Below are 16,497 nucleotides of genomic sequence, written 5' to 3'. Positions count from 1 at the left end.
ACGATCACCAATTTTGTTAATTAAACGATCAATTAAGACCAGCCACGCAATTGGCTATACATGATTGTATTAGGTCGGCACCAGATACTGACCGTCAAAATGCAAAGGTGCGGAGTTTCGTTGAAATATATGCACTGCGAACCGAGTACATAGATGTTGCGAAAGCCTACAAGGTTAGGAACGCTTTGATGGGATTGTGAAGGGGGGGGGGGGGGTAGTACCAACCCTATGGGTCTGGACAGTATATGGGTCGGGTGGCGTCTGGAGCTGCAGCGGTGTTCGTCATCCTTATGCCAAGCTTAAAGAGTTGTGACGTATTGACACTGTAAATGTACGCACTGGTGTTGAGGGCAAGAGAATTACTTTTTCCACATGGCCTAAATGGCTAGATACAAATTAACCCTCGAACAAACTTCCCGTTTGAACTCTGACCTCAGAGAAGAGACAGCCTCGGCCATTCCTACGTACAAGCACAATCCTATTGTGTATTGTCATCAAGCATCTACCTATGGAGGTAGACCCCTTTACCTTCCTATTGGTCTTTAGAAAAAATCTTCCCGGAAACAACACCGCAAGCGATGTTGCCCCGACGACCGTTTTACGGGCCGCGCACGCTATTGGTTCGTGCAAGCACGTGACCTGTCCTGTAGCCGCCTCACTGGCGGAGATGTTTGCCGCGATATCACAGCCGGATAAGCTTCAGTATTCGCGGTGTCGATTTTCTACGCGACTCATCTGCTGTAAAGCCTGGAATTCAGGTTGATGTCTGTGCAAGTAACAACAACAACTTTATTGGGGATTAATTGGGATGAATGGGGAGTTACTACCACAGTACCGTCACTGTACTGTGCAAGTAACTGTCTCTTACACACATACAAAGATACACCCCAAAAATTTTGGTTGAAGAAAACGAGGGGCAAATGGGAGAATATGTAAAGAAGGTTATGCAGAGATGTTGGTCACAACCTCATCTCACAAAAACATTAGAACAGTCAGAACCAGTGCAAGCTACTCTACATTTATGTGCAACGGCGGTATAGTTATAGAAGAAATATATCTACATTGTCTTCCGCAGTCCTAATAATTTTACCGATATATATATTTTTTTTTTTTCGTGTATGTGTTTTCGTGTTCGCCTCAGCCTCAAGAGTCACATGAGGGGCTTAGACTCATGCTAACTAATAGTACGAATACTGATACTTTACTCGTTGTGAAACAACAATGATCATTTGCGAAATCACAATTGTCGATCTGTCGAATAATGTGGGCGTCTGAAATGTCGTACCTGAGCAAAGGGCAGTGTCTTCCCCCGGCAACTGCCAGTTTCTTCAACGTAGTCCTCAACCCAGTAAGATCGTACCTCCCGACTACTCTTAGTACAGAAATTGTTCCCCAAAGGTTGAAAGACAGTTAAACCAAACCGAAAATTAGTATCATGCTTCGTTACTTATTTTCTCAGTCCAATCAGCATGTGTTCCTACACTGCCGACACACACAGACACATTTTAGAAGACTGCAGCCAGTACGCATGCGAGCGACGGGCCTTTAAATGTCAACTTGAAATGCTCGATCAGAGGCCAATCAACATCTGCAAAGTTCTCGGCCCATGGAGTAACCCTGGACATCAGTGCCGGGCACTTGGCGCTTTTCTTTCCTTTCTGAGGGCCACCGGCCTCCTTCACGAACTGTAGGGATTTCCTTCCCTCGTCATCCTCTCATATGAACCTTTTTGGAATGGGGTAGGGTCCTGCACCCAACGCAGGGAAATATCCCACATCATCATCATCCATTCATCTATGTTGTTGTTGTTGTTGCCCTACACTGCTCCCCAGTACAATGTATTCAAAAGCATTCCCGCATCACTCCGTAGTCCGTACAATCAGAATACGGATCCTCGCACACTTTCCGAAGTCTCTTCCCGCTCTGAAGCAGGTCCCTGCAGAAGTCGCGCTTAACGACCCATTCTCGGCTCCTCGTATATACAGACGACGGCCGGCGCGTGACCTCGTCCCATCATACGCACAACTATAATGTCCACCAGTGACCAACCACATGGTCAGTGAAGCGCGGGTGATCTCTGTACCGAGAGCAGCTTCACCACATTTTCATCACGCATCAAGCAGAACTAAGCAGTACCTTAGCGTCTCCCCTGAACCACGCCCAACCAGTGGCAGCGTTTCCGCCTCATCAAAGAGTTTTCGGCGGCCGATCATTTGCCACTTCCGTTGCGGACCACAATTGATTCTTCGACGACCAAATGTTCCTCCTTAAGGACCTCGTCTTCCGCAAAAAAAACTCTCAACTCCTGCTTTCTTTTTTTTTTTTCTCCTTACAGTATTGAGTCGTCCGAATAGTGTTGTGCTCTGCTTCGTCAAACATGAGGTGATCGACTTTGTTTTATTCTACGGCGATTTCATGCAGTTTTTTTCTTTTTTTTGCTGGTATTTGTGCCTGATTGACAATAGAGTCGCTCCTGTGTCATTGACGTATCCGGTTGATTTATCCCTGCTTTAAAGGTAGTCTTTGCGAAGGAAAGAAAGTGTTCTTTTTTGTAATGCTCTGCGGATGCGATAAGGCAGCGTTTCAGTGGTCCTATACTGGGGTGGGAATGAACATTCCAAGGAATAGTGAGGAATCTGAATTGGAGATGTTAGTCCTGGAAGATCGGGACTGGATACTCTATAGTATACTATTATCTTAAATGAAGAGCTGGTCGGTGCGACATAATGGACATTAGATATTGAACAAGCTGACGGTTATTACTTCGATTCCACTACTCCGCACCTTTTTAACTACTTCCGTTTCACAATTGTTGACGTTTATGGCGCAAGACACTTTCTGAATAAGCTGCGGAATTGTAGTAATGGAATATCAACAACGGAATAACAAAATGTTACGGATCCACGGATCGGATGAGCACTCAGTGTTTGTACGTCCAAGCATACTCACCAGACTTACAAGAGGCAGTTCAGTTTTTTTTTTTTTTTTTTTGTTTTTACAACTGCTGTGCTTTAAGACTACCTACCTAAAGTTAGAGGGAAGACACACGCGGATACACGTGGATTTCGCGGATTCCCATATACCCCGGTTGATAACTTGCGTGGACTTGAGTTCCCAGTTGATAACTGAATTGTATCATCATCATCATCATCATCATGCATAATGATGCAGTCTTCTTATCCCCCCGAAATTCTTGCTTAAAGTAGCTGGGAAATTCCCGAAATGAGTAGAATGTATCGAGTCCGAGATCTTGAATGTTTATCGACATTTATAGTGAGTGGGCTTTTCTGGGATGGATGCTATTTGGCTTTGCATTGCAAATATATGCGCCATTACCTTTTGCACTTTCTTTAGGGCGTTATGGGGTTGTGAGACCTATATGGGCCTACGTCCTAAACAGGAGGAACTTTATCGTCCACGCTCATGTTAACCAGACGTTACGTTCTGGTGGTTCTTAGAAGATGTTAACCGACAAGGATCTTGTCCAGCGAATATTGTCCGGGATTCGTAAATCTTCGCCAGATGTCACTGCCTAATACTGCACAATTCCTGGACGGTATAGATTGACTCGTGTCCACTAAAATATGTGTCTATCGTCATTGCTGACATTGCGTGCATTGTTGCAGGTCGCGGAGGTCAGCAGACAAGCCCCTTGTACCTGAGCCCTCCACGCCTCGGAGGCGCCGACCTGTCTCCGTACGCACTCAGGCCGTACGACTTCGCCAGGCACCTACTCTCGTCCCAGAGCGCAGTCAGCAAGATACTCGGTACGTCTCCAGATTCATTGGGTACGCTATAACTTGAGAACTTGTCCTTCAGTAGAGCGTTAAGTTAGACATACAACCAAACGGAAGGTAGAATCCGGGTAGCGTCAGTCTCGATCAGTTTTTGCCCGTGACACGCCAAGACACAGCGCTTCCTGAAGAGAGAAAACAGAGCCCGGAAACCAGGAGCTTCCCGTACAAGCGTACCTGCGATGTACTGGCAAAGCCCACTGAGCATCCGTGCCGATAGCAACGCTTCATCGACGACCCTATTGTTGCGGGCCACCATGAGAATGCGGATTTCGAAAGCGTTTACCTGTTAGAAGCCGCGTGACCCATCAGTGTGCTCAACTGCGTGTAGCAACCAAATCGTTTATCTCCAGAGACCTTAGAAAGATAGCAGTCGCATGTAGCTGCGGGAACCATGGTACATTCCGCAGTGGGAGAGATTATACAGCTAGTGTCTTCACGGGCGTGCTAAAAGATAGATCCACCTGGTTACACTCTTCTGGCCACCCGTCATAAACAATAACGTCGTCTCATATTCTAATGCGTTGATGACGTTGAGGAGGTGGCGTCAGTATAGATCACGTGGAACGTGATTTCCTCTCGTTAGGGTGAGAGTCTACCCAGCTGAAAGCCATAGTGCAAAGGCAGTGAATCGCATGCTGCAACAGGTGCAGCCAAATAGTTTCGGTTTCTTTTTCCTCGTGTACTTCTCTGGATTTGTACTGGGGCCTTCAGTTTCCCATGTTCTCGCCCCGACGGCAGGACATCACATTCGACGTGACCTTCTGACGGCCCGACTCGCCCGACCCCAAACGTCACCAGCCTACTGCTGACGATGGTCCAATAAGTCCGAAACAGCTGTCCAGTGCTGGTATATGGTGACGTCTGAGTTATGAACTTGCATATGACGTGCAGACAAAGGGCTCCGGCTTCCCTTTTTTTTCCCTAATAATACTAACTGGGAGCAGATTTACACGTATTGAGTCAGCCTGCATTTGTGTGTCGACTGTTTTTCGCATGCATCTATTAAGGATAGATTCCAGGTAGACTGAAGATAGACGCAGCTTTGCTGCACACTATATAGATCACAAGTCGTATCTCAGTTATCACTCGGCTCTCCCGTCGTATCTGACCCTATAGAGTCAGTAAATCGACAGCGCTGGCATGAGATTGATGAATTCTGTCATCTGACCGCGCAACCGATTGCGAGAGTGAATCGATGCCACCACAGTTGGACTCTGAAGCACGCTTTATCACCACAGATCGCAGGAGCAATGCTTTATATTAAAAACGAACATCATTTAGAGAGCACTCACGTGAAACATATACCGAATGCATGTCGCGGCATTGGGCGAAACCGTCCACGTCGCCTTTGATGACTCTCTTTCGGAGCAGTGAAAAGAAGCACTGAATGCAACCACTTTCCGAAATGCCTCGATCAAGCTATGGATGCGCAGTCATGATTTTTTTTTTACACCGTTCAGCATGTAAAAGGGTGTTTTCTTTTTTTTTTTTTTTCTTCGAATAGCCCTCTTTTTTATTTGTCAGGCTCAGCTGAAAGGTCCCATAACAGTTTTGAAAAAAAAAAAAGAAAAACGGCGCTTGAAAAACACCCCTCTGCAGCATTGTCTCTAAACAGAATACTGCAAACGTATTCGCTATGTAATAATTTTCGTGAATTTCGCGACCTCTGAAAAAAAATCGCGAAAAATTGTACTCGCGAACATAGCTTGATGTTTATCCCACGAACGGACACAGGCCCTTTAATCGCGAAATTAAATACACGCGAATAACTTCCCAAATGACGGAGCGCGCGATTCGCGAAAATTGATGCATCGCGAATAAAAATACGTTTACAGTATACGCCCCCCTCCCCCCCTCCTGAAATGATATTTACTGTGGAATATGCGTTCTAGTAGACCTCCAAATGCAGGTGAATACGCACGAATGCAATTAGCTAACCATGGTGCGTTTCAGTTACATCATAATCTTGCCTCATTTTCAAACACAACGTAAAAAAAAAAAAGAAATCACGAATGTGTACCACCATCCACCCGGAACGAGTTACACAACAAAGGGACGGTTCCTTGCACGTGATATTATCTTCGCAAAGCTGCCTGTGCTCATCTCCGTGAAGCCCCTCCTAATAGACACCTTCCAGCTCTTCAGTTTGGCCAGAAAGAAACGTCTCAATTCACGGTCGACTCCTTTTTAAAAGCTGTCATTCATATCCGTCTCCCCCGTGCAGGGCAATGAATGGGCTACTTTGTGCAGGCTCCCGGTAGACCCGTATCTGTGATACGGTGGGTGGAGCCCTCGACGGATGCTCGCACATTTAAAAGAAGAAGACTTATTTCGTTGTCGGCTACTTGATACGGTAATATTGAAGGGCGCATATTTTCTTCGGCGGCGAGCTTTCGGAGAGCGTCCGTGATCTATGCGATGGGTTGAGGCCTATTCGGTGGACGGTGTGTTTAGGTCTACCAAAAAGGTGAAAGACTTTATTGCGGTGTGATTATATGGGTGCCGGGATGATAGGTTGAGTGTGAAGAGGTAATAACGAGCCCTGATGGGTTTAACGCCTTCGACGATTTGGGCGACAGCACTCCTTTACTGCGTAGTGTTTTGAGGGTTTTATTGCGCTGAATCAGAAACGAGGAATGGAATGGAAGCCTTCTTAGCAGAAACTTTTGGACGCATAGATTATTAAAGAGATGGCTGTGACATTTTCGTACGTGTGGTATATTATATTATGCACGCATTGTAATACGCGCCACAGTTATTGGGAAGAAAGAATTCTTCTTCCCGTCGTGGTTGGTGAGAAGCAGACCCTCGAACACGTGCCCTGTGAACACATACGCGGATGTCAAAGGAGCGAGAGCTGCGCCCATTCTCATTGGTTCTCGTAGACACGTGACCTGTTTCGCGCCGCGTCACTGGCGGAAGCGCCTGCAGTGATGAGTTTCAGTATTCGTGAGCCGGATGGGTTTCAGTATTCGTGGCGCCGATTTTCTCAGCGTCTATTCCCCGCTTTGCTGTAAGACTTAGAATGCAGGTTCACATCCATGCAATTAACAATGTTTTGTATTTGGTCGGTTATAACTGCTATAACTCGGGCAAAAGTGTCACAAATAGTTAAACTCCTGAATCCCCCAAAGTGAGAATTTTTTAGTGCAAGTCATGGCCGTAACGCATGCGAAAGTCGATCCTCGTGTGTACTGAAGAACTCTTGCACAAACTGGACGCTTAATAATAGGGTGTGTGTTCTATAAATCACATGTCATTTGAAGACACCATCGAGAAGAAGGAAGTCATACGGCAAAGAAATTTTGCAGGGAAATGTATTGCGAGACGAGAAATTTGTTGTTCCTAGACAATGGTAATTGTGTTCGACCACCTGTAGCCTAACTTAGCCTAGCCTTGGTTGTAGTTTTGATCGTTGTATCAGAAGACGGCGAACGTTCGTCACACTTGACAATATTCTATTTCTGTCCTCGTTTCGAGACAGCAACCAGCAGACATATCCTTGTATGACGTTGTTTCGCACTGTGTCGTACTGGCTTTTCAGGGCGTTACTACGAGACCGGATCGCTTCGACCCGGAGTTATTGGCGGTAGTAAACCCAAGGTGGCAACGCCGGTCGTCGTCGCCAAGATCGAGCAGTACAAGAGAGAAAATCCAACCATCTTCGCCTGGGAGATACGTGAGCGGCTCATCTCGGAAGGTATGATGCTCGTGGAATACTCCATAACTATTTCCTCAGACATACTTCTAACTAAGCCGCAACCAGGAACGCAACAGAAGAGAGAAACAAACACCGAGGCACGAAGCGTTTCGTGTCTCTGTGTTTATCTCTGACCCACGCAGCACAACATCTTGGCCCAATATTGCCAATACCGGCCCAATATTGATCCAAGATTGGACCAATATTCATCCAGGATTGGGCCAATATTCACTCAAGATTGGGTCAATACTGATCCAAGATTGGGCCAATATTGTGCCGGTATTGCCAACATTGGCCCAAGGCGTTGTGCTGCTTGTGTGTAGTGTGTTCTGGTTATGGTCGCCCCTTATAGTCACAAGTATACCTTACCAACAAACCCGACAGACAATTTTTGTTGTTGTCGCAGAGATACTGCGCATTTAAGTGCAGCATCAATGGGGGACCCCTCCTGTCTTGAACCCACAATTTTCCCATTACTTTTTCGCATTGTTACTAAAGGAAGTGCCTCAGGACGAGAGACGCAGATATTTCGAACAGTTCGAAATATCGGCTGTTCGAAATAACGGCGGCGCTCGTCCTGAGGCACTTTCCTTAACATTTCCTTGCCGGCTCACTGGATTTTCTACTCCTCTACTTTTTTTTATTCTTCTTTTTCGCGTTCTTGTACTTCCTTTTTTCGCGTTTAAATGACAGAAATGAAAAACTACTAGTGTCTTTCTTGTCCGTATATCTCTAACCTACATATGGAATGTGTCAAATATTATCGATGCCAAAAAGAGGGACAGCACTCTGGTGCTGCAGTGAAGAAACCCGTTTCTTCTCATATGTCTTCTCTCTTTTCATTTGTAGACAGTCACCAACATGGCTGCAGATATTGACTGTACAGAATATCTAGTGTACATACATACGTAATACCTTGTGTATATATCTAGTCTTGTAGATAATGTACACATATGTTTATACATATTTGTACTGCATATTATATGTGTTAGTAGTCATTGCAGTCACAATAGCATAACTAGCCAATTGATGTTTTAGAGTGTTAACAAATTCTCCTTTAACAGACAAAAATATTCACACGGGAACAATACCCCCCTTTATTTTTGCTAGTTTCATTGCAACTCCGCTTATTTGGAGTCCAACACGTATTGAGTCCTTCAAGAAATATTTCTGACCGTCACTCCTGAATGTCCTTCACACACGTTTGAAGGTGCTTGATACGATACGCACCAGGATGCAGCCTGTCTACACCTATAGGGTCACATTTGAAACGCTAAGGTAAAAGAAAGTGCCGCTGTAAACTTTGTCTGGCATAAACTATAAATAAACACTAATAGTATTTCGTATGCCTTTGAAGTAACTCTTCAGGAGGCGTCGTTAGACCTTCCTCAACAGACTTCAATTTGGACATTTCCTGAAAATGTATCGTAACTCTGTCGATTGATTGCAAGAAATAGCTAGGACAGTTTAAACTTTGCAAATCATGCCCGTATTTGTTGACAAGCTGCGCCACCGAGCTGTTCATTTCGGGCAGACCATTCTCGCCGAGCACATCAACGTCGAAGAAAGTGTCGAGTTTTAGTAGATCGGAAAGTAACGATTCCGATAACATAAGCCAATCGCTTTAATCCCTTGAAATGGCTGACTTTTGGCTCAAACTCGCTGAAGTTTCCTTTATCGTATATCGTTGTCGTAGAGCACTCTACGCTCTAGTGAAACTCCAGATAGCTTCTGCAATATCTCACCGTTACTTTGGGCTACCGACAGTATCACCCGTCCACAAAAATTATCTCCATATTCGAATTTCTAGTAATTTATGACTTCTGCCGCGAACTCCATCAACATGTCAGAAGGGCGATAAAAAAATTTCAGAGTGAACCTCGCTCGAGATTGCTCATTTATAATCCGTACTTGCTGCAAAAAAATAAGTTCTATACATATACTCGCATGTCGTCAGTGGATGGCGCAGCCCCAGTTTGATAATTGCTTCATGCCCGTTGTCGGCAGTGTGTGTTTATGAGCGATGCGCACACCGGCCAATTAACTGGCGCGGTCATCGCTCCTCAGCCGATTAACTCGCGCCGCTAATGAAAGATCCTTATCGAACATGGCGTCCTCTCACCGAGCATTACACGCCGGAGGAGTGTTTGTACAACCCTGTGCAGTGTTTTTACAACGGATTAATTCGCGAGGCATGCACTTCGCACTCCGATATACTCGTGAGCGAAAGCTCGATTTCAGGATGGTATTCCTTTATCTAAAAAGCTCGAAAGTGTGCAGCATAAAAACCTAGACAGGCCAGACACTCAACTTGGAACACAAAGTTTGTAGTTTTGGAACATTTTCCAAAAGTGACAAAAGCATATATGTGACGTTTCGGTCCGCTTCCTTTTTAAATACGAAACTTATATTTTGTTGCGTAATGCATGGATGCTAAACGTATTCGTATCTGCGCAGTAACAACTTCTAGACTTTGCAAATTTCGACACCCCCTCCACCCCCAGCACTCACACATACAAGCGAGACACGCACACTACCACGACTTTGTACGAGTCTCTAGCCGTTATAAGCCGTGTTCGTGTATAACGAATAACGAAAATCTTAGTCATAAAGCTCTTGGAGTGATATTAAACGGTAGGAGCAACTTATTTATTTACACATAGTAACGAGACTTCCGTGCACGAGACTGCACTTCTTCAGGTTACCTTACCAAGCTTGCGAAGAGTTTTGAACCTATTTAGGGAGTCTCCAACACATCAGACGTCTCGACACGGGTTTGAGTTGAGGATTATATATACATATTTATTTATTTAAAAAAAACGTCTTGGCACACTTTTCGGAAACACGAGGGCTTCATTAGTTTACAACACGCACGTAGGAAGCATATGGCTTGAATTAGAAAAATATTTTACGAGGAAATACGATATTTTACTCACTGAGAACAGGCCTCGGTCCTAGCATAGTTCGCCACCCACGTGAGCAAAAAACGTGTGTGATTTTCTGCAAGTCATTGTCAGATAAAACAACGTACAAGCCGATTTAGGCTACACCGGTTAAGGCTGTAACCGAGTGACGCGCTCGTAGCCGACCATCATCCCGAAGGTCATCGTTCTCTCCCCCAATTCGTTGAAAACGAGAAGCGCACGTCTTTTTGTGATACTTACGTATTTACGTTGACTGTCATGGAAGAGCGTACGCACCGCGTTTTCTACAAGTAAGAAGATGATAATGGTATCATTATCTAGAATAGTTTGCCTTCAGCGTTGCTGTGTCCTCAAATTATGCTTTAAGAGTGTAGAGCTCCCGTATAACGAACGCCAAACGAAGCACTACGGCCACTACGTAGAAATGTACCTGTATAAGGTACACAATAAAGAAAAAAAACATGAGGAAAGGAGCAGCGTGAGTTTGCCCAAGTACGACCACTACCATAAAAAAAATCTCGCACCGCCCGCTTACTTTATTGCGGTTACACCGAAGAGAAGGGGGAAAAAAAGCCCTCCCGCCCATCTAACTCGACCGCGGATACTTTGCAGACGGTTGTCAGTGTGGCTATCCTCCGTAACTCCACGATGGTCTCGTATCGACGGTAACAATGAAGTTCTTTTCTTTTTCTTCGTCTGCGCTGTTGGGGTTCATTAGAGGAAGGAATAGAAGGACATTGTGATGATCAGCTTACGACGGTTCATTCATGCGGAGCGCATGTGTACGCGCCGTAAGAGAGTCGCTTTGTCCCGGGATGGGTGGACGCGCTCCGGTGAGCCCCATGGATCCTTTTTCGGGGGGACGATTGATTTCTGCCGCTGCAGAGACCGACCACGTGTTGCTGCGCCGGCGGGTACGATTCCGAATGGTATATTACGCCGAGAGTTCGTAATACACGGACTTTTTTTTACATAAGCGTGTTTGTAAGGGCCTTCGCGCATATTGACGTCATGTATAACCATCGCTATCGCAAGTGCCACAATAAAGTGTGCGTTTTTCTTTTGGCTCTTCTCTTACAACGAAATTCGGATATAACGAACAAATTCGTAATTCCCCAGGAACTTCGTTATAACGAGGTTAGTCTGTACTGCGGCGTTTCAGTCCCTTGTTTGCTGAACATACGGAGCTAGGACAACAACAACAACAACAATAAATGAAGAAGTGATGATGACATGGGATGTTTCCCCGTGGTAGCCATAGGACCCTACCCCACTTCACAGTGGTTAATATGAGAGGATGAATTATGGTGAGATTGAAGAGACGACAGGTCGGAGCTAGGGAACTAATCAACTGAATTAGGAAAACTGCTTCTGTAATGCAGTAATTTGCTGACATCGCTTACGAAATAAAGTTATGTGACATGAGAAATCACATATAATGCGGAATCCAAATCGTGCATACTGTGTCAGGCTCAGTAAGATATAGGCGAACAGCATGTCCTCCAGTTCGAGGACAGTACGAGGGACAACGGACAAATATAAGTTGACACGGAGACTTATTTGTCCGTTGTCCGTCCCTCATCCTGTCCCAGACTCAAAGAAATGATGTTCGCTTCGTCTACACACCAGCTCGTTCGCCTCATTCTGCCCAAAGAAAAAGCTGTTTCCTTAATTCATAATAGTAACTAACGAATTTATTTATATTACAATATTCGGTGAATTAATACACCATTTACGGAAACGGAGAACCCATTTGTGTAACTCAGCGTACTGACTTGTGTGCGCAATTATGCGTAATAGAGGATCTCATTTACAGATTGCAGTTTCCCTAAATTTGAAATTTACTGCCCACTGCTGCAAATATTCTCTAAACTTCACAAAATGTCCCCTGAATGCAACAGTCACCAGAAGTGAATCTGAATCAAATCTCTGAATAAAACTGGCATAGCAGTTTGATTCAAAGCCAAAGTATTTTTATTAATGTACATTGATGAGGTACGTAGCACTGTCATGACAAATCGTGAAATGTAGTCCAGTTCATGTAACTCCATGCATTTCGTTGATTGCGCTACCTAGTATGTGACTATAATGGTTGCGGCAATGCAACTGCGGTTCCCATAAAGTCCAAAATCATTCCGTTTCTTCTCACAGATTACCGCCTTCAAATTGAAAACCTCTTGATACATACGTACACCTCCGTAATACGCAACAATACCGCATCAATGTTGTATCCCGTTACATTTCCCACATGCGCAGTCTTTCTGGGTCGACACCATCAACCGACTCGTCCCGCAGAATCACTTCTCAATAGAGATCATGACCCCGCGGTCTCTCTTACAGCGCAGAGACAAAGCTTTACGATAGCTGAGATGCCCAGATTCACTAAGTCTGGGGCGAGCCCAAATGGTTTCTTTATCTCAATGGCGCACAAAGGGCGATTTGTGAGTGCCGAAATGACACCATGCACAGCTGACCGCTTCGCTGGGCGCGCGGGGTGAGACAGGAAACACGGCTGCTGTTCTATGGCTGGGTGCACGTGTTTGCTCGCGTCGTCGGCAGTCTGTGTAATTGCGACAGGAAACGACACACCCGACAAGACACACTTGACGGAAAGTCACACCAAAGGCGTCCCATTACTTCAGCTTACTCGTACCCTGGGTGAGGCGGACACCGCCGGATTGTTTGGAGCGCTTTCCGCTACTATATAGTGAAGCATCTCCCTACAGCACGGACATCCGCGTAACCAGGGTCCTTGTCCGGCGCTCCGATCCGCCATTATTCTGAAACTTCGAGGCTATAGTGCGATATTTCGGGAGATTATACAAAACTGTATCAGAAACAAATTATTTACCGCACGTGGCCTTACTCATTTTTGTCGAATTAAAAATCCAATTCGAAACTCGCGGTGGTCGCCATGTTGCCTCGCCTACACTTCTAAAAAAGGGTGTACTTTACCTCATTTTTTTGCCACATATATAACACCCTTTTGAGAGTATAGTTACGCTCAAAAGGGTGTTTCCTCACTCCCTCAAGGGAGTAGCATAACACCTTTCTCCCTACTGGAGCGTGATATTACTCCCCGGCAGGGAGAAGGTGTTATGCAACTCCCTTGAGGGAGTGAGGAGACACCCTTTTGAGCGTAATTGTACTCTCCAAAAGGGTGTTATATATGTGGCAAGAAAAGGAGGTAAAGTACACCCTTTTTTTTAAGAGTGTACTATGGTGTCATAATCATACCTCAGCAAAACTCACTCAAGAGCATGCTCAGTCATGCTCACTCATGCTATCTCAGCAGGGAGTGAGCGAGCATGACTGAGCACGACTCAGAAGTGTCGACCTCTTATACATATTAAGATGGGCGTGGGTAACCATTAAGTATAAGCTAATGTCGGCGTTCGTCCAGGTGCCAACCGAATTCGACCAGACTTTCTGATCTAGCCGGCTGGATACAGGCACTCTTTGCCGTTCCTATAAAGTAAGTGGCGATAGAAAGCTACCTCTCCGTTTACACCTGTACTCGGTAGGATTTGGATACTTGGTGTAAATGCCAGTGAGCCACCTAACGGCACCACGGGTCCGTCGTTCATGACATCGACGTTCCATTACTCGTCAGATCGAGCGCGCTATATATATATAATAATATGTTGCACGAGCAGGAAGAAGCAACCTAGAGTTTAGCCAGTGCACATTTCAGCGGTGCTCTGTTACAGTTCCATGGATTCAGAGCGCAAGGTTTGCGAAACAGAGCTCGCTGACATAAAGCTCCGCAGACGAGATACGAACCAGCACCCTTTTTACATAACTGAACCGTGAGAGCAAGTACAACATCCAACCAGACTTGGCAGCGAAATGAGTTCGCTTGAGCTCTCGGTAAAGTTCGATTGATGGCGGGGTGTCTCCCTCTTTTCAGTGCATCTCCATGTGAAGGTTCACATGATCGATATCTTGATAAAAAAAACAACATAGCCATAACAAGCGGAACTACGCTATAAAGAAAAACGCCGTTGTGGTTTGTTTCAGTCAAGTTCTTTTATAAGCTTCAAATCCTACGCGAGCAAGCACTGCACCCATACCCGTAGTGACGGAAGATATATTGATCAAGGTCGCACTATATATTAGGACTAAACCGATAAGTACGTTGTGCTATACCGGCGAACATTGCCAGCGTGCTTATCAACGATTTTAGGGGTATATATAGGAGACTCGTGCTAAAGAATTACTGCGTGTAGAGGCCTTGCGCCACGTCACGGCATCAGCCACGCACACACCATACGACTGCTCGTGAAGCCCAAGCACAAACATTTTTATTGCCCACTGAACTGTTTTCCTGCTCGTCGTCTATACAGGAGCTGTTTACCAACCGGAATTGCTCGGTATATTCTTTATGAAGGGTTCGATCCAGCGGTCCTCGTCCCCGGTGGCTGTGTTGCTACTGGGCGTCTTCGCAGCTACGGCCCAATGAGTGGCACCTACTCCCTTGCCAAACATCCGCCATCACCAGCAGCGAGTCGTGCACGCGCCCGCAACGCGACACCCTTGGCACGTTAACTTCGTCCTGCCTGTCCCAAGTAAACGTGTCAGCCGCATTGGCGCAACCAAGTCATTTATCTGGAGGCACGTTCAACTTGGGGAGAACATTTGCGAGTACGTTGCCGTATACCGATATTTAAACCACGAAAGGCATGTTCCTGTTTTCTGTTCATGCTCTACACTCTAAATCTTTTCACACCTTTAAAGGTGTAATAACGTGCATGGCGCACGCCTTTTTAGGTGTAATTTTGGTAACATCATAATGGAGCACGGTTTCGCACAAATTTTCTTTACTCGAGTGTTGTCTGTCCTCCAAAAATGCAGTCTTGCAACATCTCAACATTGTTGAACAGTATTGTAGACACTTGCGCGTGCTCGATTATCGGTAGCGATGCATGTATGCAATAGCACGTACTGACAATATCCAAGACATATTGAAAGCAAGATTTGCACTAACATTTGATCTTTAGTAATGCTTTCCTAATTTTGTAAAATATCATCCTGGAGATGCAATGTTACGCAACCAGGTTGAATGTGCATAGCGCACACCTTTAAAGGTGTGAAAAAGTTTACGGTGTACTTGCTCGTGATGTGTGAAGCTCTGCAAATGATTTACGTTCAGCAATGAAGTATAGTACGCGAGTGAGTTATAGCGTGTATTTGACGTAGGCAGTCCTTGCGTTGTCCTGTTCGTTTCTTTGTTTCTGTCCCTTTGCGAAATGGCAGGATAGCGAAAGAAAGATGCCGATTTCGAAGCGCGTTTTACCTTGCATTTTCTCGCTAAAAATTATCGTTGCTCGGTATTTACTTGAATGGTGTAGGATATGGAGATTATTTAGGTATTAGTCTTTAGTCGTGAGCACGTATAGTCAAGATACGGGTCGCGAATTCTTTCATGGAACTGGTGAGCTCTCCGTTGTAGTTTATCTACACCCTATAAGCACGTGGGATGTCATTATTGCAGTTAGGCTGCACCAGCTTTATGTATGTGCTGCCGCCATGCGTCCAAAGCTGAAACAGCAAAGATCCCCCTGTAGAGGCGCACTGAAAAGAAAGGAAGGAGGTATCGCTGAACATTTGTGTGTGTTTGGGGGGGAGGGGGGAGGGGCGTGTTGGTGGGATGTAAGGGGTGTCTGGATAAATCATTGGCTCTGAGACGCGAGAAACTGAAATCTTGTGACAGATGATTGTAGAAGGTTTAGCCGCTCCAGCGACGTCCAAAATATATTTTTAATAGGGACGGCTTCCCCAAGATTCTGACTGTGGATAGACCGCGCTGGATACGACGCATCTAGCAAACATTTTGCTAACGCTATTTCCGTTATGCCTGTGCAGTTCAGTTACCGGAATTAATGAACAGATAATAGAGAATGAATAAAGCTACGATCCTCGCGAAAGATCTGAGAGGCAGATCTGGAATTCTGCAAAGACGCACATCTTCCTAGTATAGCGGCAATAAGATCGGTAATATTACTTCGATTTTCTAATATTGTAGTCTAAAACGAACATAAAACCGTTTTGGAGTACAAATTCGTCTTCATCTTGA

General features: G+C 45.3%; 1 protein-coding gene across 4 annotated transcripts in view; it reads left to right on the top strand.

Moving 5' to 3' along the window:
* LOC135375477 (paired box protein Pax-6-like) overlaps positions 1 to 16,497 on the top strand; it is a 107,844-nt gene that overhangs the window by 81,553 nt on the left and 9,794 nt on the right. For 3 of the 4 annotated variants that reach the window (XM_064608175.1, XM_064608174.1, XM_064608177.1), the window contains exons 3-4: positions 3,627 to 3,788; positions 7,342 to 7,497. In XM_064608175.1, coding sequence (XP_064464245.1) covers positions 3,627 to 3,788; positions 7,342 to 7,497 — 318 coding nt within the window. The remainder of the gene's footprint in view (positions 1 to 3,626; positions 3,789 to 7,341; positions 7,498 to 16,497) is intronic. The other variant, XM_064608176.1, reaches the window with a different exon arrangement.

The sequence above is a fragment of the Ornithodoros turicata genome, unplaced genomic scaffold (assembly GCF_037126465.1).
Source record: "Ornithodoros turicata isolate Travis unplaced genomic scaffold, ASM3712646v1 ctg00000864.1, whole genome shotgun sequence".
Taxonomy (NCBI): domain Eukaryota; kingdom Metazoa; phylum Arthropoda; class Arachnida; order Ixodida; family Argasidae; genus Ornithodoros; species Ornithodoros turicata.
Note: the sequence above shows the minus strand (reverse complement) of the source record. Positions and strands in the feature narration are given on the sequence as shown.